Source organism: Sceloporus undulatus, chromosome 1 (assembly GCF_019175285.1).
Source record: "Sceloporus undulatus isolate JIND9_A2432 ecotype Alabama chromosome 1, SceUnd_v1.1, whole genome shotgun sequence".
In the NCBI taxonomy this organism is placed as follows: Eukaryota; Metazoa; Chordata; class Lepidosauria; order Squamata; family Phrynosomatidae; genus Sceloporus; species Sceloporus undulatus.
In genome coordinates this window covers 220384012-220404110 of record NC_056522.1, presented here as the reverse complement: position 1 = coordinate 220404110, position 20099 = coordinate 220384012, and the positions used below count along the sequence as shown (strand labels likewise).

At 42.2% G+C, this 20099-nt stretch overlaps 1 protein-coding gene across 2 annotated transcripts in view; it reads left to right on the top strand.

The window, feature by feature from the left end:
* The window catches only part of ARL6IP6 (ADP ribosylation factor like GTPase 6 interacting protein 6), a 45720-nt gene that overhangs the window by 14658 nt on the left and 10963 nt on the right, over nt 1–20099 (top strand). For both annotated transcript variants that reach the window (XM_042447057.1, XM_042447056.1), the window contains exon 4: nt 12626–12684. In XM_042447057.1, the coding sequence (XP_042302991.1) occupies nt 12626–12684 (59 nt within the window). The remainder of the gene's footprint in view (nt 1–12625; nt 12685–20099) is intronic.

Genomic DNA, 20099 nt, shown 5'->3' with positions numbered 1-20099 from the left:
ATTTATTTATATCCAGCCCATTTCCCTAAACTGGAACTCAGAGCATCTTACAAGATTAAGAACAATACAGTACTATTTTTTTTAAAGTTACATTAAACAGAATTAAATTATTACAATATTAAAACAGATTGCATAAAAGAATAAAATATAGTTAAAAAGATAAAAGTGATTAAAATACTTTTTAAAAATTCAACACCCAGCCCGTTCTTTAAAAACCTGCTTTAAAAGTCTGTCTAAAAGGGTAGGTTTTTACCTGCCAGTGGAAGGCCAACAAGAAGGGCCATTCTGGTGTCCCTGGGCAGGGAGTTCCACAGTCTAAGGGCAGCCACTGAAAAGACCCTTCTTGTGTCCCCACCAACCATGCTTCTGATGGGGGTGGAACAGGGAGAAGGTCCTCTTCTGAAGATCTCAGAGCCCAGGGCGGCTCATATAGGGAGATACAGTCTGCCAAATAACCTGGATCTGAGCCATATAGGGCTTTGTAGGTCATAACCAGCACTTTAAATTGTGCCTGGAAACAAACTGGCAGCCACTGAAGCTGTTTCAGCAGGGGCATTGTGTCATCTCTGTAGTCTACTCCAAGCTCTTTGAACCAGCTGAAGTTTCCAAACACCTTTCAAAGACAGCTCCATGTAGAGCGTGTTACAGTAGTCCAAATGAAATGTAACCAAGGCATGTACCACCATGGCCAGATCCAGTGTCTTGAGGAACGGACGCAGTTGGCGTGCAAGTCACTGCCTAGACCTGGGCCTCCAGATTCAAAGCTGAGTTCAGGAGTACCCTCAAACTGTGAACCTGCATCTTCGAGGGAGTGTAACCCCATCTAACACATGCTAGGTCCCTATTCCCTGATATGCCTTCCAACTAACGAGGTGCACCTCTGTGTTGTCTGGATTAAGTTTCAATTTGTTTGCCCTCATCCAGTCCATTACTGATGACAGACATTGTTTTAGGACCAGGACAGCCTCCTTGCACTGAGGTGGACAGAAGTAGTAGAGTTGTGTGTTGTCAGCATATTGATGGCATCTCACCTCAAAACTCTGGATGACCCCTCCCAGTGGTTTCATGTATATATTGAATAGCATATGGGACAACACAGAACTCTGAGGGACTCCACAAGTCAATGGCCAGAGGGAGTCAAGCAGGAGTCCCCCAGCACCACCCTCCAGGAAGGAACAGAGCCACTGTAAAACAGTACCCCTAAGACTCATCCCAGAGAGATGGCTCAGAAGGATACCATGGTCAATGGTATCAAAAGCCACTGAGAGATCAAGCAGAACTAACAGGAACTAACACACTCTCTATGTCCATTTCCCTTCATAGGTCATCATAGGTCATCTACCACGGCAACCAAAGCTGTCTGTTTCATAACCCGGCCGGAAACCAGGTTTTTACATGGCCACTCCAGCGATGCAAAGGAAAAAGGGGCCGGGCGGCCCCTTTCTCCTCTTTGCTGCGCTTGTCGGTGTGTCCGGGGGCATGAAGCCCCATGGACACCTCTTTACAGGCCATGGAGAAGTGGCATTTTGCCGCTTCTCCCTGGCCTGTAAATGTGCTGGATTGGGGCCTCTGGGCTGCTGGTGAGGCTGCCCTGGCCTCAATCCACCACAGAAAGGGGCGACTGTGGACCGCCCTTTTTCCGCAGTCTGTACTGGGCCTAAAATTTGATTAGCATATGAGAATTAAGGAATTCAAAAATATTCTATTCTGTCTTCAACCACAGGCATTATTACAGCATGACAGATTAAACGGAAGCAGCAGCAGAGATGAGTCTGAAACTTTGACAATCATAAGTGACTTGAGCAGTAAAACCATCAAATGTTCAGATTTAATCAGCATATCTTCTGGGAGCCGATATGCAATGAAAAATCCAATGCAAATCATTCTAGTAGAGTGGGAAATGACAGAGAAAAGCAATGTCTAGTAAATGGATCAAGAGCTGAGGTGTTTTGAATTTGCTAACTCAGCCACACATTACAAGAACAATACCTGGTCTATTTTGGAGTTTATGGCTTGTGAGTTAGATTACTTTTGATCTTCATTACTTTTAAGCTTGTCTTGTTAAGCTAATGTTGCAATACCTGAATCAAACCTCCTTTGTCCCTGAATGCAGGCATTGTCTCGAATATTGAAATTTATTTCAATACTGTATACAAATAAGTCAGGCTAGCTGCAAAAGTTGGAAGTTGTAATCCCGTGCACCTGAAATGCACTGGGGTGCAGAAGGCTGGTAAAATGTGGAAGATAATCCACAATCCCATGAACATTTAGCTGGAGGTACATCCCATTGATGTACCTAGAAGTACATTCCAGTGGGGCTGGTTCTGAGTATAGCTGCATAGTATGGTTATAGCATAGTACACTGATGATGCTGGGTTTGAGTATGAGAAACACAAATTTAGATCCCCTCATATAATCCTAGGTAAATCACTCTCTTGGTTAAATCTACTTTTCAGGTTTTTAATGAGATTAAGGATTTGACAGATGACCCCAAAGGGCCTGCAGCCGCCCCTTCTCCAGCTGGATCGGGGCAATAGCAACCTCAGGCCATGGCCCTGATCTGGAGGGTACAAAAAGCTTTGGTGTGGCCCTTTCAGCACTTTGCCATCTAGACATAGCGCCAGAGGTACACCATGATGCTGCATGCTGTCCAGAGCAGCACGCAGCATCATGGTGCCCTGGGGGTGGAGTCAGAGCATATGTCATCAGGACACAGTGCCCTGACTCCGTCCACAGGCCGGCCTTTTGGGCCAGTCTGTATAGGGCCTAACATTTTTACTGCCATGTGGGCTATTTTAGACATATGTCTGTTGAATCTGATGAAGCTTGTGAAATGATTTGAGTGTTGAGCAGCGACTTGGGAGATCTAGGTTCAACTCCACATTCTGGAAGACACAGTCTTCTGGAGGACAATTGTGGACAGTTGTTTTATATTTACTTATGCTGGTAGTCATTGGCCAGTTTTGTTACCCAATCACCTGATTTGGAAAGGCAGCTCTGGGGCAGGGGGTGGGGGTCCTTGCAATTTGGTTGAGTTGCTTGTGAACTCATAGATAGGATGAGTTCTACATTCCACTTTGGTTTAAACCAGCCATGGTGGTGGTGATGATGGTGGTGGTGAGAAGTGACTTACGTTCATTTTAATGTTTTATTCCTTTTAAATTTCCCTCCTATGTTGAGCCCTAGGCACAGTGGTTAAATGCCAGTGCTGCAGCCAGTATTGAAGCCATAAGGTTGTGAGTTTGATCCCAGAGTTGCAGGGCTGACTCAGCCTTGCATCTTTCTGTATTTCACTAAAATGAGTACCCAGCTTGCTGGGAGCAATTAGCTTACACATTGTAAACCACTCAAGAGTACTGAACTACTTAGTTCAGTATGAAGTGGTATAGAATTTTAAATGCTATTGCTATTGCTATGATTTGATTAATATGCCTGCATATTTCTAAATGTGACATTCTCCTTTAATGAGGTGAAAATTCTTTACTGTGCCTTGAATGCCCTCACTGAATGTTAAATATATTAATCACAGCAATCTGGTTGTTTTAAATGTTCTTGCATGCACAATATAACTGTAATAAAGGCTCACAGCAGCTTACATCAGCACTTGTTCACACGCTGTGAATTTCCATGGATAACTAATTTCCCCAAACTTCCCCTGCTCCATTTGACCAAAGGCAAAAGATCACAATTTGTGACTCTGTTTAAGGTAGTGCAGATGGTGCTAACTAGTCAGTAATCCAGGGATGGAGAACTTTTGTTTTATCTAGGCTTATCCAGAAAAAAAAAAAAGGGGGGGGGGGGGGGGCTTGGAAATATTGAGACTTGCCAATATTTTTTGTTTGAATTTTACTGGCATATTCATGGTTTTGTATCCAAATTGTTTCTTGAAGTATCCCAGCTTCCCCTTCCCACCTTGTGTTCTCTCTTCTTCCCATCATGAGTCACATAAAGACGCAGGCAACATTTCAGAAACTGACTTTCATCTGTTTCCCCAGAGCTTTTAAAATTATAGATTTAATTTTAATTATTAATTAAAGTCACTTTGGATTCTGTGTTGGGAGAAAGGTGGGACAGTAAATGAATGAATGGTTCATGAGTTATATATAGTCAAAGTGATAAAGTGCTTGAGCAATATTTCTATGACTGGAAATGATTTTCAGCAATATGATTGAGATTGCCTGCATGGCAGGGGGTTGGACTGGATGGCCCTTGTGGTATGTTCCAACTCTACAATTCTATGATTCTATGAATTTTATGCTAGTTAAGCATTAGGATCTTTTTGCTTTATTGCTAGCATTTTCCTTTCCTGATCTCTGATGAATTTGGATCCTCAAAACAATTGCTATGTTTCTTGGTGGCAGCACAAACAGACAGCCATGGCTCACCATTTCATTTTGGGAAAGACTGGGTTAATTTAAACTGAAAATATTACTAGTATAAGATTGAGTACTATCTGCAGTTTCAGGCATTCACCTTGGGCCTTGGAACATATCTCCCATGGATAAGGGGGGACTACAGTATAGTTTGCCCTCAGTATCAGTGGAGGATCTGTTCCAGATCCCCCCCATGGGTACCAAAATCCACGGATGCTCAAGCCCATGTTATCCCTAATGGCAGTGTATGCATGTGGCCATGCTGTCATTAGGAATAGCCACCATTGGGGACAACAGGGCTTGTCCCTAATGGTGGTGTGGCTGCATGCACATGCCACCATTGGGTACAATGCAGGTTGCTGTCCATGGATGCTTGAATCCATAAATGGCAAGTCCTCAGATACCAATAGGAAAAACATCATTTAACTCTCCATAGTAAGATCAGTTTGTACGGTAGCAAAACCTGGAACTTTCAGGAACGTTTTTCTTGTCTGGATAGGCTCTCAGGCATTTTGGAGTTACTGCTCTCATAATCCCTTACCATTAGTTGTATCTGTTGTAGCTTCTTGGGGCCAAAGATCCCATCTGGAGTCTAAAATATTCCCTGGCCACACAATAAATATGTAAGCTTGGTTAGCAAATTCTTTCAACTTGTTGGTACCAACTCCTTGGTAAAATGATTTCTGCCTGCTTCTTCAACCTCTGGATAGTTCTAGCCCAGTATATTAATTTCTAACCCATATCACCAATACCATTGTCCAATCTGAAAGCATCATCTCTTGATATGTTTTTAAGTCATACTGTACGTCAGGAATAGGAATCATATGGCACTCCAGATATTTTGGACTGCAACTCCCAGTAGCCCTAGCCAACATAGCCTGTAGTGAGGCATGCCACTGTATTCTGCTCTGGTCAGGCCCCACCTAGAATATTGTGTCCAGTTCTGGGCACCACAATTCAGAAAGGACATTGAGAAACTGGAGCGTGTCCAAAGGAGGGCGACAAAAATGGTGAAGGGTCTGGAAACCATGCCCTATGAGGAACGACTTAGGGAGCTGGGGATGTTTAGCCTGGAGAAAAGAAGGTTAAGAGGTGATATGATAGCCCTGTTTAAATATTTGAAAGGATGTCATATTGAAGAGGGAGCAAGCTTGTTTTCTGCTGCTCCAGAAAACAGGACCCGGAACAATGGATGCAAGCTACAGGAAAAGAGATTCCACCTGAACATTAGGAGGAACTTCCTGACAGTAAGGGCTGTTCGACAGTGGAATGCACTCCCTCGGAGGGTGATAGAGTCTCCTTCCTTGGAGGTCTTTAAACAGAGGCTGGATGGCCATCTGTCAGGGATGCTTTGATTTGGATTTCCTGCATGGCAGGGGGTTGGACTGGATGGTCCTAGTGGTCTCTTCCAACTCTACGATTCTATGATTCTATGATTCTATGCTGGGAGCTTCAGACCAGCAATATCTGGAGGGTGCATAATTCCCACTTCTGTAAGTCAACAGTAGTGGATTGAAATGGACAGGCATCAGGATATTGGGAAAAAAGGGCTTCTTGGTCCATTTCCTAAGGAAGATGCTGAACTTGTCATTGGTGGTTTGCTGGGTAGGCTTTTCATGTTCAGTATTATCATACACATAATGATATATATTACTCTATCTGTCATGAAGGCCTTACAGATGTGTCTGTTTGTACCTGCTATTGGGAAAGGCTCTGGATGACCTTTTCAAAAACTATAGAAAGCTATGTGGTTTTTCAATATTCTGTAGATTTTTTATTGTTAACAGAACACGAAAATTGCTCTGAGACTTAAGTTTCCATGCCAGACTCTCTGATAAATAAAATTGTAATGAACACAAGAAAGAATCCAAATGTTACAGATCATGATTTATTTCCCAAAGGCTTGCCTGTACCTACCTCTGATTGCAGAGGGAAAATATTTTACAGTGCTCTTCAAATAAATAAGCACTATTCCCTGGAATTTCATTTTAAATTAAGGCTAAGGACACTTGCTATTAAGACTAGCTACATGTTCTCTTCACATCTACTTACGAATCTCAGAAAACAACTGTCCTGAGCACTGGTTACTCTTTAGTGCAGAGTTTAGGGAGAAATGGGACTATGTGGGGGAGTATGAATTGCTATTGAAATTACATTTCTCCATATATGTTCTCTGAAACAATCCTACTGGCTTTTGCTGGTAGATTAAGGAGAAAGTTGCATTGCTTCTTGCTTACAACAGTAAAATGCACTGTTGAAAGAACAAAGCTGAAAGAAGCAGTTACCACTTTAAGGGAGCAATCAGAGAATAAAGCACAGCAGTGGCTCTCATACAGAGTGACAAAGCTTTCTGGTGAACTAGGAATATCAATAGTTGTGAAGCCAGCAAAAGGTTTCAGCCTAGACGCTGACATACAGCAATCTGCCATGTTTTTCACCATGGTAATTCTTTTACCAAATGTTACATATGCAATTGTTGAATAAAATGTGTTTCAGAGAAAGTATGGAGTTATATATTTGTACACTGGAAGATCTGCAATAAAAATGTCATGTGATATTAATACTCTTCCATCATACACAGTACTCAGCCTTTACCACCTTCCCTTATACCATTCCTCCATTTCTGAATCTACTACTGCTATTTTGATTTAGCTTCCTGATTCTATTCTGTAGACCATGAGGATCAGTAAAGGCCAGAACCATTGACAGGGCTAGGATTTTCAAAAGAGTTTTCTGTGAGTCCCAGGAGTTATTATTTTGTTTATTTTTGGAGGAAGAATTTTCACCATTCAGTATTAAATAAAACAATAATTTTAAAAATTTCTGTTCTGTACCAGTATCTCTGTTCTACAGGACAGAAGCAAACATCGCAGAATAATCAGCAACACAATGCAAGAGACGTTTGTCATGTGCTCTCCAATAGTATGGCTCTCCCACCCCCCAGCCCTTTTGATAGGGATGATGGGATAAATGAAGTCTGGAAGATCTGCATTACTCCATAACTCTTGCCATTTGGCAGGATTCTTGAACCCTGGCAGGATACTCTTCAAGGACTAGTTAATAACCCTCCAACTGCCCCAGTTTGACAGAGACAGTCCAAATTAATTGTCTGTTATTCTACTTTTTTCTAGTTGCTTTAAAAATTCCTCACTTTCTTCTTCTCCCACTTTTCCCCTCTGTCCTCTATTTACTTTGAGTGCTTCAAAAGTAGAGAAAAGTGCAAAAGGGTTGTCACTCAGTTAACTCAGCAGCAGGGAAAGGACATAACCTTGCCCTTCCCAGAAGACTCAAGCAAAAGCAAACTGCTATAGCCTCTTCTAGCTTTTGTCTTCTGCCTCATTTGTAACTTTTGTCATCCTGATCACACTCGGATGTGGCCTGCCCACAAGAGTTCCAGTTTTTGTCCGTGAAATGTTAGATAGTACATGATTTGGCTTCAGAAGGGAAAGAATGGAAAAGGAAAATCAGTTCCCACTAGCTTCAGTGTCTGGATATTTATTTGAGACCAGACCATTATGTTTAACTTGATAAGATAATGTTCTCACACACCAGAAATCACACACTACTCCAAGTAAAGACAAATGGCTTGCAAAAGTAGATATTTCAAAATATACGCTGGCGTGTTACAGACCGCCCCTTTGGGGCAGCCTGTAGGTGCACCTTTCCCTGGTGTATCAGGGCCTCAGTGGCCAGAACGGTAGCCGCTGAGGCCCCGATCCGCTGCTTTCTGGGCCGTGGGGAAGCGGCAAAAGGCCGCTTCCCCACAGCCTGGAAAGGAGTGTCCTTGGGGCTTCAAGCCCCAAGGACACCCTGCGGTGGCGAGGAGGAGGAGAAAGGGGCCGCTTGGCCCCTTTCTCCCTTGTGTTGCTGGGCGCAGCCGTCTGAACGGACTCCCTCTTAAAGATGGCAGGCGCTTGGGCTTTACTTATCCCACCGCTGCCACCAATTATGTAACAGTTATCCTCTTTTTTATGGCTGGCGGTAGGGTCTTTTCTTTATATAGTAGCGTGAAGCTGAGATGTATGACTGACAAACTTTTATGTAAACCAAAATATAAACTTTATTAAACAAAACGGTTGAACATCTCTTTCTTGAACTGAATGATATTATGTAACAGCTAGTTCAGGCACTGGTTATGTAGTTACACTTGTATTATTTGACTCGGCTACTGTCACTTTACTTTTCCTTAGATATCCCTCTATCACCTAGAGACTTTCCTGCCTCTCTTTAGACAGTTCGTTCTCTTAACTCAGCCTCCAAGGCTAACCATATCCCGCAGGATATTACACTCCAGTCCCTCCCTCTCCTAGAGGTCTGGCAGTGCAACGGTAGGGAGCCCTTTCTACACAGACTCTACCCCTAACCATCCTTCTCGAGCCCTGGAACCCTCCCTCTCAGGATTCCAGCCCCTAACTCCCTCAGTTTCGCAGGAACTCCTGGACCCCAGTCCTCTCTCCCCAAGATTCTAAACCCTAACTGCCGTTCTAAACTGTCCCGGTTCCAACTGACTCCCCAACTGTCAGTTCGGAATCTTCAAAAGTTCCCGCCTACAGGCTATTGGCTGGTCCTCAGCTGCCTTCTGATTGGACAGCTGGGAGTGCTCTCCGTTACAAAGGTTGCGCCCAGCGACGCAAATCAGTGACGCAAACCAGGAAGGAGCTCTGAAACGGAGCTCCTTCCTGCTCCACGCAAAGGGCGCATGACATCACGTCTGCGCCACCCCGTATAGAGGCGGCACGGTAGTGACATCGTCATGGCAGCCCCCATGTGGAAGGGGCGCCGCCATTTTGTATGGATTCAGTCCGTACTAGGGTTAGGGGGGTGCAGAAGCACCGCCCCTTCCTAACCCTAGTACGGACTGAATCTGTACTTAAAGGCCCGTTTGTAATGGGCCTATGTTAAACAGCCCAGAGGAGTCTTACTTGAAATGAGATGCGAGACACCAGAATTTACAGACTATATTGAGAATAGAATTCTCAGCATGAGTCTACACACATATACTTGGAAATAAATCCCAATGTGTTTAGTGAAATTTACCTCCACTGAAATGCAGGCAAAGAATTCAAATCATCTTAATTTCCATCTTCATCACCTCTCCCCAAGGCTCCAGGTGGGGTGCAACACATAGATTAAAACACAGAAAACCATTTTTACACATTAAGTTAAAACACATATAATACAGGACAAATTAAAATAATGCAACACAAAATTAAAAATACATTGGCTCTCTTCTATGTCCTGCAGGCTTGCAGCAACAAAAATAAAAACTAGGCCCACTAGAGAAGCCAACTATCAGCACTGTCTGAGGTGATTGACCTCTACAGTAGCTATTTACACAGCAGAGTGTAGAAGCACAAACTCAGTAGTATTTGGCAATATTGCACTGAACAACCTGGAATGATGCACAGGCAGTTGGATTCATCCAAAAGTCCTTGGAGGCTTTTATCACTTGTTTCAATATGTACAAGTTATATACAAATTCTCCTGTAACTCTCTCCAACATCCACTGTCTGCTATATAGTAAATTCACTCTCAACAAACAACACACCAACTCTCTTCAACCCATCAACATCACTCTAACAACACCTGCCCTGGGTTTTAGAGCACTTATATATAATGGTAATTACTAAAGGTTAAAATCTGGTTTTACCTCTCATTTATAGCCATACAAACTATTTTACACTGTCTTAAAGGGACATTGTTTCCAACAAAATATACCATTTTAAAATTCATAGTTTAAAATAGGCTGGGTAGGCCTGCTGGAAGAGGTAGGTCTTTAATGCTGTTTTAAATTCTGACTGCATATTCAGCTGTCAAATCTCTCCCAGCAAGTCATTCCAGTCTATGCCAGGAGAACCAAACCCAACAAGTTAGCTTGCCATTCTTGAATTTAGCTGAAGGGTGCATAAAGCAGCTGACACAGTTGATTTTAGGCTGCCCTCATGCTTGGATTACCTCCCATAGCAATCCTTCTCACCACTGAAAACACAGCTTTGCAGGGGTCCCCAGCCTTCTGGAACTGACCTCTATAATACCCCATAGAATGGGATTCCCCCCCCCCATCCCATCCCTGCAGACAGGAATAGAGCAGAACAACCCTACTGGCTCCTAGCCAAACAAAATGCATCCTATCCTGGCATGCTAGGTTTGCAGTGCTACACGTTTTTCTGCATTTTCCTGCTTCCGGCCCCTCTTTTCCACCACAGTGGGTATTACTGCCACTTAAAGAACTCCACCATATTATACACTTGTGGCAAAAATCATCTCTTCCTCCTTTCTCTTCGGGAAAGCGAGGAAACACATTGGGGTATGGGGCTGAACAACTCTATGCTATGGAAGGACATGTTGGGTCCCTCCTTTACCATGGAGAGCTGTCCAAGTTGCCACTGATTGTCCAGCAAATTTATGAGTAGTCACTATAATTGAAAGGGTGGTACAGCCCAAAGTGGGATGGGATACAATGTAGCCCCTTGCTTCCAGGATGTTACAAATCATTGTCCTAAAGGCTTTTACATCAGTGTAGCATAATAGTTTGAGTGTTGGACTATGACTCTGGAGACCAGGATTTGAATCCTGGCCTGGCCATGGAAACCCACTGGGTGACCTTAGGCAGTCTCAGTCTCAGAGAGTGGCAATGGGAAACTCCCTCTGAAGAAACCTGTCAAGAAAACCCCATGATAGGTTCTCATTAGGCTCATTGTAAGTTGGAAATGACTTGGAGGCACACAACCAACTACAAGAAGTCCTTGATGGAGTACGATGCAATCCCTCTTTTTTTCTGGAGGATTTGAAATCATTCCAGTTATTTTCAACAGATACAAAGCTATTCCAGTTTGGCCTCTTTTGACCTATTTTCTTTTATTCCACCGCTTTGCACATTAGTTGGTAATGACTTGCCAGTCCCAGACACAAGGTAAATTACACCCACAAGATCCCAATAAATGTTGAGAGTTTGTTTAACCTTAAATGAAAAGAATTTATCGAGTGCAAAGTTTTGTACCTTCAGGGTAATAGAACCTGATTTAATTTAGTGGCTTATGAGATTTATTTTCAGAAATTCCCTTGCAAGCATTTTACAATTGTAAGTATAATTGCAAAACTTTTAATGGTTAATATTTCTGCAGGACACATCAGATATTTTCTTCCTGTAATTTGCCAAGAAATCTGCTGGGTGTCTAAACTTGGAGAAGTAATTTATATAACCTGTTGTATATTGAATGCTGAATTATAGCACAACATTACTGAGTTCAATGTGGATCCTTGTTAACTCATTGTAGGATAGGAGTCTTAATTATATACTGTTGACAAAATCTATTATTATTATTATTATTATTATTATTATTATTATTAACCTTTATTTATAAAGCGCTGTAAATTTACACAGCGCTGTACATACAGTCTTTTTAATTGGACGGTTCCCTGCCCTCAGGCTTACACGACACAAAGGGAATGGTGGTGGGGAAGGGGCCTCTCTAGTAGGGTAATACATATAAAATACATAGCAATACAGGAAATGATTCAATAAAACAGGCAACAAAAGAACATCAGATAGTAAGTGACAATTATGCAATGCCTGGGAACGCTTCTCTGAATAGGATGGTCTTCAGCTCCGTTTTGAAGCTGGTTAAAGAAGTGATGGCTTTAATGTATGGGTAAAGTTTTAATTTGATTTTGGGTAAGAAATATATAAAACCAACATGGTGTAGTAGCTTGAATGCTGGATTACAACTCTGGGGACCAGGGTTTGAATCCCCATTCAGGCACAGAAATACACTGGCTGGCTTTGTGCGAGTGACATTCTCTCAGCCTCAGAGGAAGTCAAAGGCAAGCCCACGCTGAATAAATCTTGTCAAGAAAACCCCATGATAAGTTTGTCTTAGGGTTGCCATAAGTAAGAAATGACTTGAAAGCACAGAAGAACAAAAGGAGATATATTAATAGAGATGTAAACCATTAAAAACAACAGGAAGCAATGTAACATAGTGTTAAATATTTAAATGACTGACATATTATCTTTGTTGTGCTTTGAGTGAAGTAAGCTAGCTTTACAATCTTTGATTTCAAACTGTTACATCCTTTGCATTTCGGTGTTTGCACAATTGTGAACACAAGCTAATTGTCTTGGCAGGCTTCAGCTACAACAAATGATACTATTTATGACCGATTCAATTCCTTTGTGTAGCATTCCATACATAATAACTGAGAATACATTTTGTTTACATTTTGTTTTCCTTGCCTTTTTAATATTTCAGATTGTCACTGTTACTTGCATCTGTTCTGAGGCAATCATTCACTATTCTTTTCATACAAAGTAAGTACACAATGAAATATTCCTCTATGCTAATATAAGTTAAGAGCAAAGAATTGACCCAGTAATTAGAGAAATGTCAATTTCAAACCTTCCCAGACTGACCAGTGTGTAGTAAAGGAGAGTCCCCAGTCATCCATAGCCTTCTTTTCCCTTTCACTCCATTGCACACAGAACTACACTTCACACTTTAGCACTCCTCATTGTGGGAGCAGGGAATGAAGAGGCAGGGTGAACGCTAATATACACAAGGGGGTCAGGGTGGTGCAAGAATGCAGAGTCCCATCCTCACTTCTTCAACATGGGTGATAGGATGGAATATAGTTCTATCATGGCTCCCTCCTCATATCAAGTAGCAACACATTCTATTTTTCCCCTAATCCCCTGACAGATTTGGGATTATGTAGGTACAAATTTTCAGATTTCTAGGAGCCAGCATGGTGTAATGGTTTGCTTGTTGGCCTATGACTCTCGAAACCAGGGTTTGAATCCCAGCTCTGCCATGGAAACTCACTGGGTGACCTCAGGCTACTTACACTCTCTCATTCTCAGTGGATGACAATAGCAAACCCCCTCTGAAGAAACATGCCAAGAAACCTCCATGATACATTCACCTTTAATAATAATAATAATAATAATGTTTTACTTATATTGTCCCACCTCTTCCGATGGATCGAGGCGGGATTACAGTCAGATTATGCGAACAACAATAATACTAGTACCAATTATTTAAAATCACAATATAAAACCGTATACTATCTAAAAACAATTAATACAATATAAAATCTTATTACAACCTGAGGCAGACTCCTGATCGGGAGGTAGCATATTTCTAGAGTCTATAAAAGATCAGAGGGGTATGCTTGCTCTAAGAGGTATGTTTAGGTTGCTGTAAGTCAGAAACAACTTGAAGGCACACAACAACAACAAGATGGTCTATGTTGAAATGAAATAAATTGTATGTAGAAAAGACAATTTTAGACTTATTTTGGAATGGGGGAGGGGAGGATGAACAAATGCTGTTTTCATATTTTCCTAACATTTTGGATGATGATGATGATGATGATGATGATGATGATGATGATGATGATTCTCTACCTTATATCAAAATATCTCAGGGTTAAAAATGTTTAATTTTTTTTTGAATAAATTAAATACATGATAAACAAATTAAAACATATGTAAAAGACTAAAACTACTTAAAACTATGTGCAGGAAAGATTGTAGCAGTCACATCAACTGAACCTGGGACCTAACACTATGAGCCACAGAGTCTACTTTAGTTTCCAGTAACAGGGGTGGATCGAGGAGTACTGTATTCCCAAGCTACACATCTCCTCCTTTGGGGCAGTGCTACTTCATCCAGGTCTGGCTGCTTACTCAATTCCCAGATGTGAAAATCCATGGGTCCCCCATCTTATCAAGATTAAGTTTTATCTTACTGGCCCCCATCCAGCCCATTGTAGCTTCCAGGCACTGGTCCAGCACCTGCAGAGCCCCAGCTGACTCTGTTGACAAAGAGATCAAGAGAACCCAATTCCAAAGAACTCACCCAGAAACTTTATATAGATACTGAAGAGAACGAGGTAGCAAGATGGTACCTTGAGGCACCCCACATCTTAACAGCCATGGGGCTGAACAGTGACACCCCAATGTTACTTTCTGGAACTGGACCTATAGATTAGAACTGAACCATTGTAAAACTACTCCCATCTTGCAGAGGTGGTCCAGTAAGATACCATGATCAAGCCACTGAGAAATCCAGAAAGATCAAAAGAAGTCCATGTCTTTCCCCCCTGGAGTAAGTCATCAATAAAACCATTTCAGTGCTATACGTGGCCTGAAACAAGACTGAAATGGGCACAGATAAGCTGTTTCTTCTAAGAGCTCCTGAAGTTTTCCAGGAACCACATACTTAAGCACCATGCCAAGAAAGTGGACATTTGGAATAGGGAGGTAGTTCTCAGTACCTATAGGTCAAAAGCATTCTTCTTCAAGAAAGGGTCACCATCAGTACTTCAAATCAGTAATCACTTCCTTGCGACAGAGTGAAGCATTTACCACTTTCTCAACCCACCCAGTAAATCCCACCTGTTAGATCTCAACAGTCAATATAGGCAAAGGTCAAGTTTACATGTACTGGGATGAAATGATCTCAAGCATTTTACCTACATCATGAGCCTGCTGAAACTGATATTGATCTCTAGCTGGCATCCAGCCTGTTTCTTGCCCACAGCCCTTCTGTAAACCAAGTTGAATTACAGGCAGCACAACACTGGATTGGGCACTTAGAAGCAATTGTTTTGATAGCCCTTTTCATCTCACCATTCCATAGTGAAACCAAGCCCTTGACTGAATCAGCATCCCTGTCATCCAGAAAACCCCCCACAGCATTAGGAATCATTCAGATTCTATAGGTCTTCTGGGTTTAACCCTCTTAATAGGTTCCCCATCCCTACAAGGAAGATCTGCTGCCACCAAACCAAATGTCAAAGGAAATGATCTAATGATGACAACAAGGTTGTTAAAATACCCCCTAAAAGTAGATCATCCTCTATCTATCCAAAAGTAAAGACCAGATGCAGGGTATGTTGTGCCTCATGTATTGGACCAATTATGTACCAAGAGACCCCCATGTTTGTCATAGTAGTTATGAACTCCTGAGATGGCCCTGTTGAAGCGCCCAGAACCAAGGTCCACCTTGGCCAGCTCAGGTAAGGACACTGTTGGACATTAGGGTGAGCAGCACACCAGTGGCATCCATGTTCTGTCTGTCTTGCCCAGTACAAGGTATCAGCTCTCAAAATTGATGCCTGGGCTTTCCCAAGAGGAATATGGAATCCCTAAGGATGATGGCAGATAGATATGATATATATGTGTGTGTGTGTGTGTTTGTTGTGTGCCCTCAAATCATTTCTGTATATTAGATATCTATATAATACATCCATTATATATGTAATACATGTGTGTGTAGATCATCATGTGTAGAGGCTTGAAACTGCTTTTACCTGATTGCATCGTTTCCATCTCTGTATTGTATAGTATTGTATTGTGCTTTCACATAATAGGAAAATACTTCTTACCATCATCAATCCAAGGGCAGAAAATTGGCAGAAATTAATAAAATGAAATTAAGTAGAAACAAATGCAAAAATCTATATTTAGGCTGCAAAAACCAAATGTATAGGTGTCCGATGGCTCAACGGTACTACATTCAAAAAGGACCTTGGGATTATTGTTGATCAGAGGTTGAAGATAAACCAGCAGTATGATTCTGCAACAAGGAAGGCAAATGCTTTTTTATCCTGGATTAATAAAAACATAGTTTCCAAGTTGAGAGAAATAATAGTCCCACTATATTCTGTGCTGATCAGGGCTGAAATGGAATATTGCATTCAGTTCTGGGCAGCTTATTTTAAGAAGGATATAGACATATGGGAGCAGATTCAGAAAACAGCAACAAGGATGATAAGAGGTACTGAGGTAAACATATAAGAGCAGGAAATGTTCAGCTTGGTGAAGAGAAGACTGAGGGAGTGACATGATGGTACTATCTCAAGGGATGTCACAGAGAGGAGACAAACCTATTCTCTGCTGGACCAGAGGGTAGGAGCAGGCCTAATGTTTTGACATTACAGGAAGGTAGATTTCAATTGAACATGAAAAACAACTTCTTGACAGTAAGAGCAGTTTAGCAATGAACTCAGTTGCCAAAGGTAATGGGGTCTCCTTCTCTGGAGGTCTTCAAAGAGAGGCTGGACAGCTGCCTGCTGAGGATGCTTTAGCTGGAGATCCTACAGTGAGGCAGGGAGTTGGACTTGCTGGTCCTTGAGGCCTCTTCCAGCTCTATGATTCTATGACTCTATGGCAGGAGCCAAAGTGCCATCCCATACATGCCTATCTATGGGTGGGGGTTAGGAAAGTGGGTATAAAGTGGTACTCATATTAGATACCCTTAATTCTGACAAATGAGGCTTCATTTGCTTATATCAGTGACATTTTCACCATTTTCTAAAACTGTTTCTCATTCTGGTCCTCCAGATGTTTAGGATGTCAGCTCCCAGAATTCTTGTGCATCTGAATATTGGCTGGAACTTTTGAGAGTTGAAGTCCAAACTATCTGAAAGACCAAAGGTTGAGAATCCTTGGATTATAGACTGTGGATTGCATTTGTTATAGAGAATACCTGGCCTTTTGTAAATAGATGGATCTTTGAAGTAAAAGCTGGCTGACCTGACAGGGCTGAGGAAAGCAGACAGAAAGGTACTTAAGTGAGATCTCCAGAGATATAAAGGTTTACTTCCTTCTAGTAATGGAGTACTTCTGGTGGGACACATAAATTCTAAGACTGTTTCTGGACAAGAAGCTGTTTTTCCAGACATATTAATTTGTGGTTCTCTTTCATGAGATGTTGGTTTCACTGAGCTACAATAGCTAAAACCTGTGTGAACAACCCACTCATTTCCATGCCTCATTTCAATGAAGCCATTTTGCAGAAATGGAATGGACTCATAGTATCACCATTATATTTTAGCCCTCTGCTATAAACCTCTGTAAAAATGGCAGAAAAATAAAAAGGGAGTGGGTGAAATCACAGGAAAGCTAAAGAATGGATGTTTGTTTGTTCAGGGGACTTCTTCAAATGAACTGAGAGCTGTTCATTTAAAATAATACTAATAATAATAGTGATATCCCAATTTAAAATAAAATGGCAAACACTGAAATGAACTGAAGTCATATCTGTGAAGGAAAGCAGCTGGTAAAAACTGTTTTTGGACAAGTCAGAGGTTTCAAAAATTATTGTCTTATTATGGGCATCTGGCAGTACACTGTTAGATTAGGCTGGAGACTTGATTTTAGTCTCCACAGCACTATCCTATGCCAAGCCGCAGAGGATGTACAGCCAAGATAGTAGAAACCATGAGATTTCTTGAAAGCAGCAAAACATTTTTCACTAGCACTTAGAGTTGCAAGGTCAGTAACCTATCATTCCCTGAGATTTCAGGATCAAAATCTAACACCAGGAGCAGGTCCTTGTGATGTCGCAGAGGTGAAACGAGCAAGGATTAGGAGCTAGGCCAGAAGTCCTTCTTGTCTAGTTGATTGTGAAGTGGGCATGAGATAAATCTGAGTAAAACTAAAGTAATAGGCAGATACTATGGCATCCCAGAGTTGCAATGATGGTGCTACACTTCCCACATTGCTCCAAATAGCATGATGGGTCCAAGAGCGTACACTTTCTAGTCTCTCGCCTTCAATCTTGGTTTTTGCCATGCCATATTGTGTAAATGCAAACACACATAGAACCAATTTTGCAATGAGCAAATCAGTCCTGGTGCCAGTGCTCAGTGGGAGGACATGGGAACCCATACTTCATAGAGGTCAGGGACCAATTTCTTCCTCAACCTCTGAAGACCAGAAGTCTCCACAATAGCACCACCCTCCAGCAATCTGATGGCCCTCATAATGACCAGAAGTGACATTGACCTGGGAGTGGCCAAAAAGAAGACACTGGGACTGCAGAGTTCTGGGGAAGCTGGCCCATGTGAGGGGATTCAGAAGGGTGGGGAGGTTTTGAGGTGACAATTGTTCCCAAATCATGCCACAAAATAAGAAGTGGGTTGGAAGTCTTTGGGGGGTGAGTGGTGGAGGGGAGGACTTCAGAGGTTGGGTCTGGAAGTCACATGTTGTCCATGGACAACAATTTCTCCACCTTTCCTTTCAGGGCACTATGCACAATAAATCAAACCTTTTCCATCAGCATCACGGTTTTTGAGATTTATCTCCTTGCCTAGAAAAATGGGTCAGCATATCAATTCCTCAAGAAATCAATGGCAAGCTTGAGACCTGGCAGCCTGCTCCAATATCTGATTGGCTAAATAAAATGAATGAATAAATGAATGAATATGATTAGCTCACACTTGTGATCCTATGAAGCAAAAAGTTACACACACACACACACACAATATTCCAGTGAGTTCAATGCTCATTCTGATCTCTTGATCACTGTGAAGAATTCTTTCTCATTGTCCTCTCTTGCTTTTTTCCTCCACTAAACAAGAAAGAGTTATGCTTAGAACTTTTCTGTTCTGTGCTTCCAGTAGCTATTGAACAATAAGACCACAGTGGCTCTTTTTCTTTCAGAGCAAACTTAAATGTCTATGGAAGGTACATTTTCTTCATAAACTACACCATAAAAATGCTTTTCACCTATCAGGGAAGGTCACAAGAGAAGCTAAAATGTTGATGAGGGAAGCATTACTTTTTATCAAAAACCTAGGTTCTAACTTTTTGTATTCTACAGCCTTTTCCTAATTTAATAGTCATTGCTTATACAATATGATTCACAGCAAAGAGCAAAGATGAATGTTTAGAACTGGATGACCTGGCCTTTTCTCTTCTTGTCTTCCTCCAACTCAAAGTTCTTGTACTTCTTAATGGCCAGAATCCTCTTGGAGCTGCAGTTGGGTTCCATATGCTCCACCCTCAGCAGACTCTTTTTTCTGGAAGATTATTGCATATTGTTCTCAGAACGTTCCGAGACGGAATGTTCTGGGAATGGATATTACCACATTGAGGAAAGTGGAATGTGATGGGAACGTGATGAGAACGCATTTTATCACACAGCACATCCCTTTTTCTTGAGAATGTTCCTAGAACATTTTGCTGTAGTGCATGCATATTTCGTTTGGATGACTGTAAGGAACTGGGAAGATTCAGTTTCTGCCCCTCCGAATGCCTCTGGAAGCAAGTGCCCACTACAAATACTTCAATCGGGGTATTTAGCCCCGGCAGCCATTGCAGCTCTTTAAACCGGTTTGAAAGGAAGAGTCCTCTGCTGTCACTCCAATTCCCCTTTTTGACAGCTTGTCACCCTTTTGCCTCCTGTGTGTGTGCATGTATTGTGTGCCTTCAGATTGTGAGCTTTCTTCCACGCTTTAACTCTTTGCTATGGAATTTTGTGTGGTGCTCCAAACAGAGGAGCTTTTGTGGGTTCCCTCCTGGAGGGAAGGAGGAGAGGGTCCTGGGAATCCCTGGCATCTCTGCCCCCTGCAGGCTGACAGCACAGGAGCCCCACTGGACACGACACCAGAGGCCCCTGCAGAAGCAGCCAGACCCTCTCCCTCTTGCTCTCTGCTCTGGTCCCCTCCTTCCCTTCTTTCTCTCTTTTCCCTCTGTTTTGCCCTCCTCCTTCACTCTCTTTCTCGCTGCTTATCCATCCTTCCTTCCTTCCTTCCTTCCTTCCTTCCTTCTCTCTCCCTCTTTCCATTTTCTCCTTCCCTCTCACTTTCTCTCTCCTTCCCTCTCTCTTTCCCTTGTCCCACCTTCCCTCCCTCCTTCTTTCCCCCTCACACACACACACACACACACCCCTTCCCTCACTGCAGTCGCTCGCCTCCCTGCCTCCCTGCCTGTCA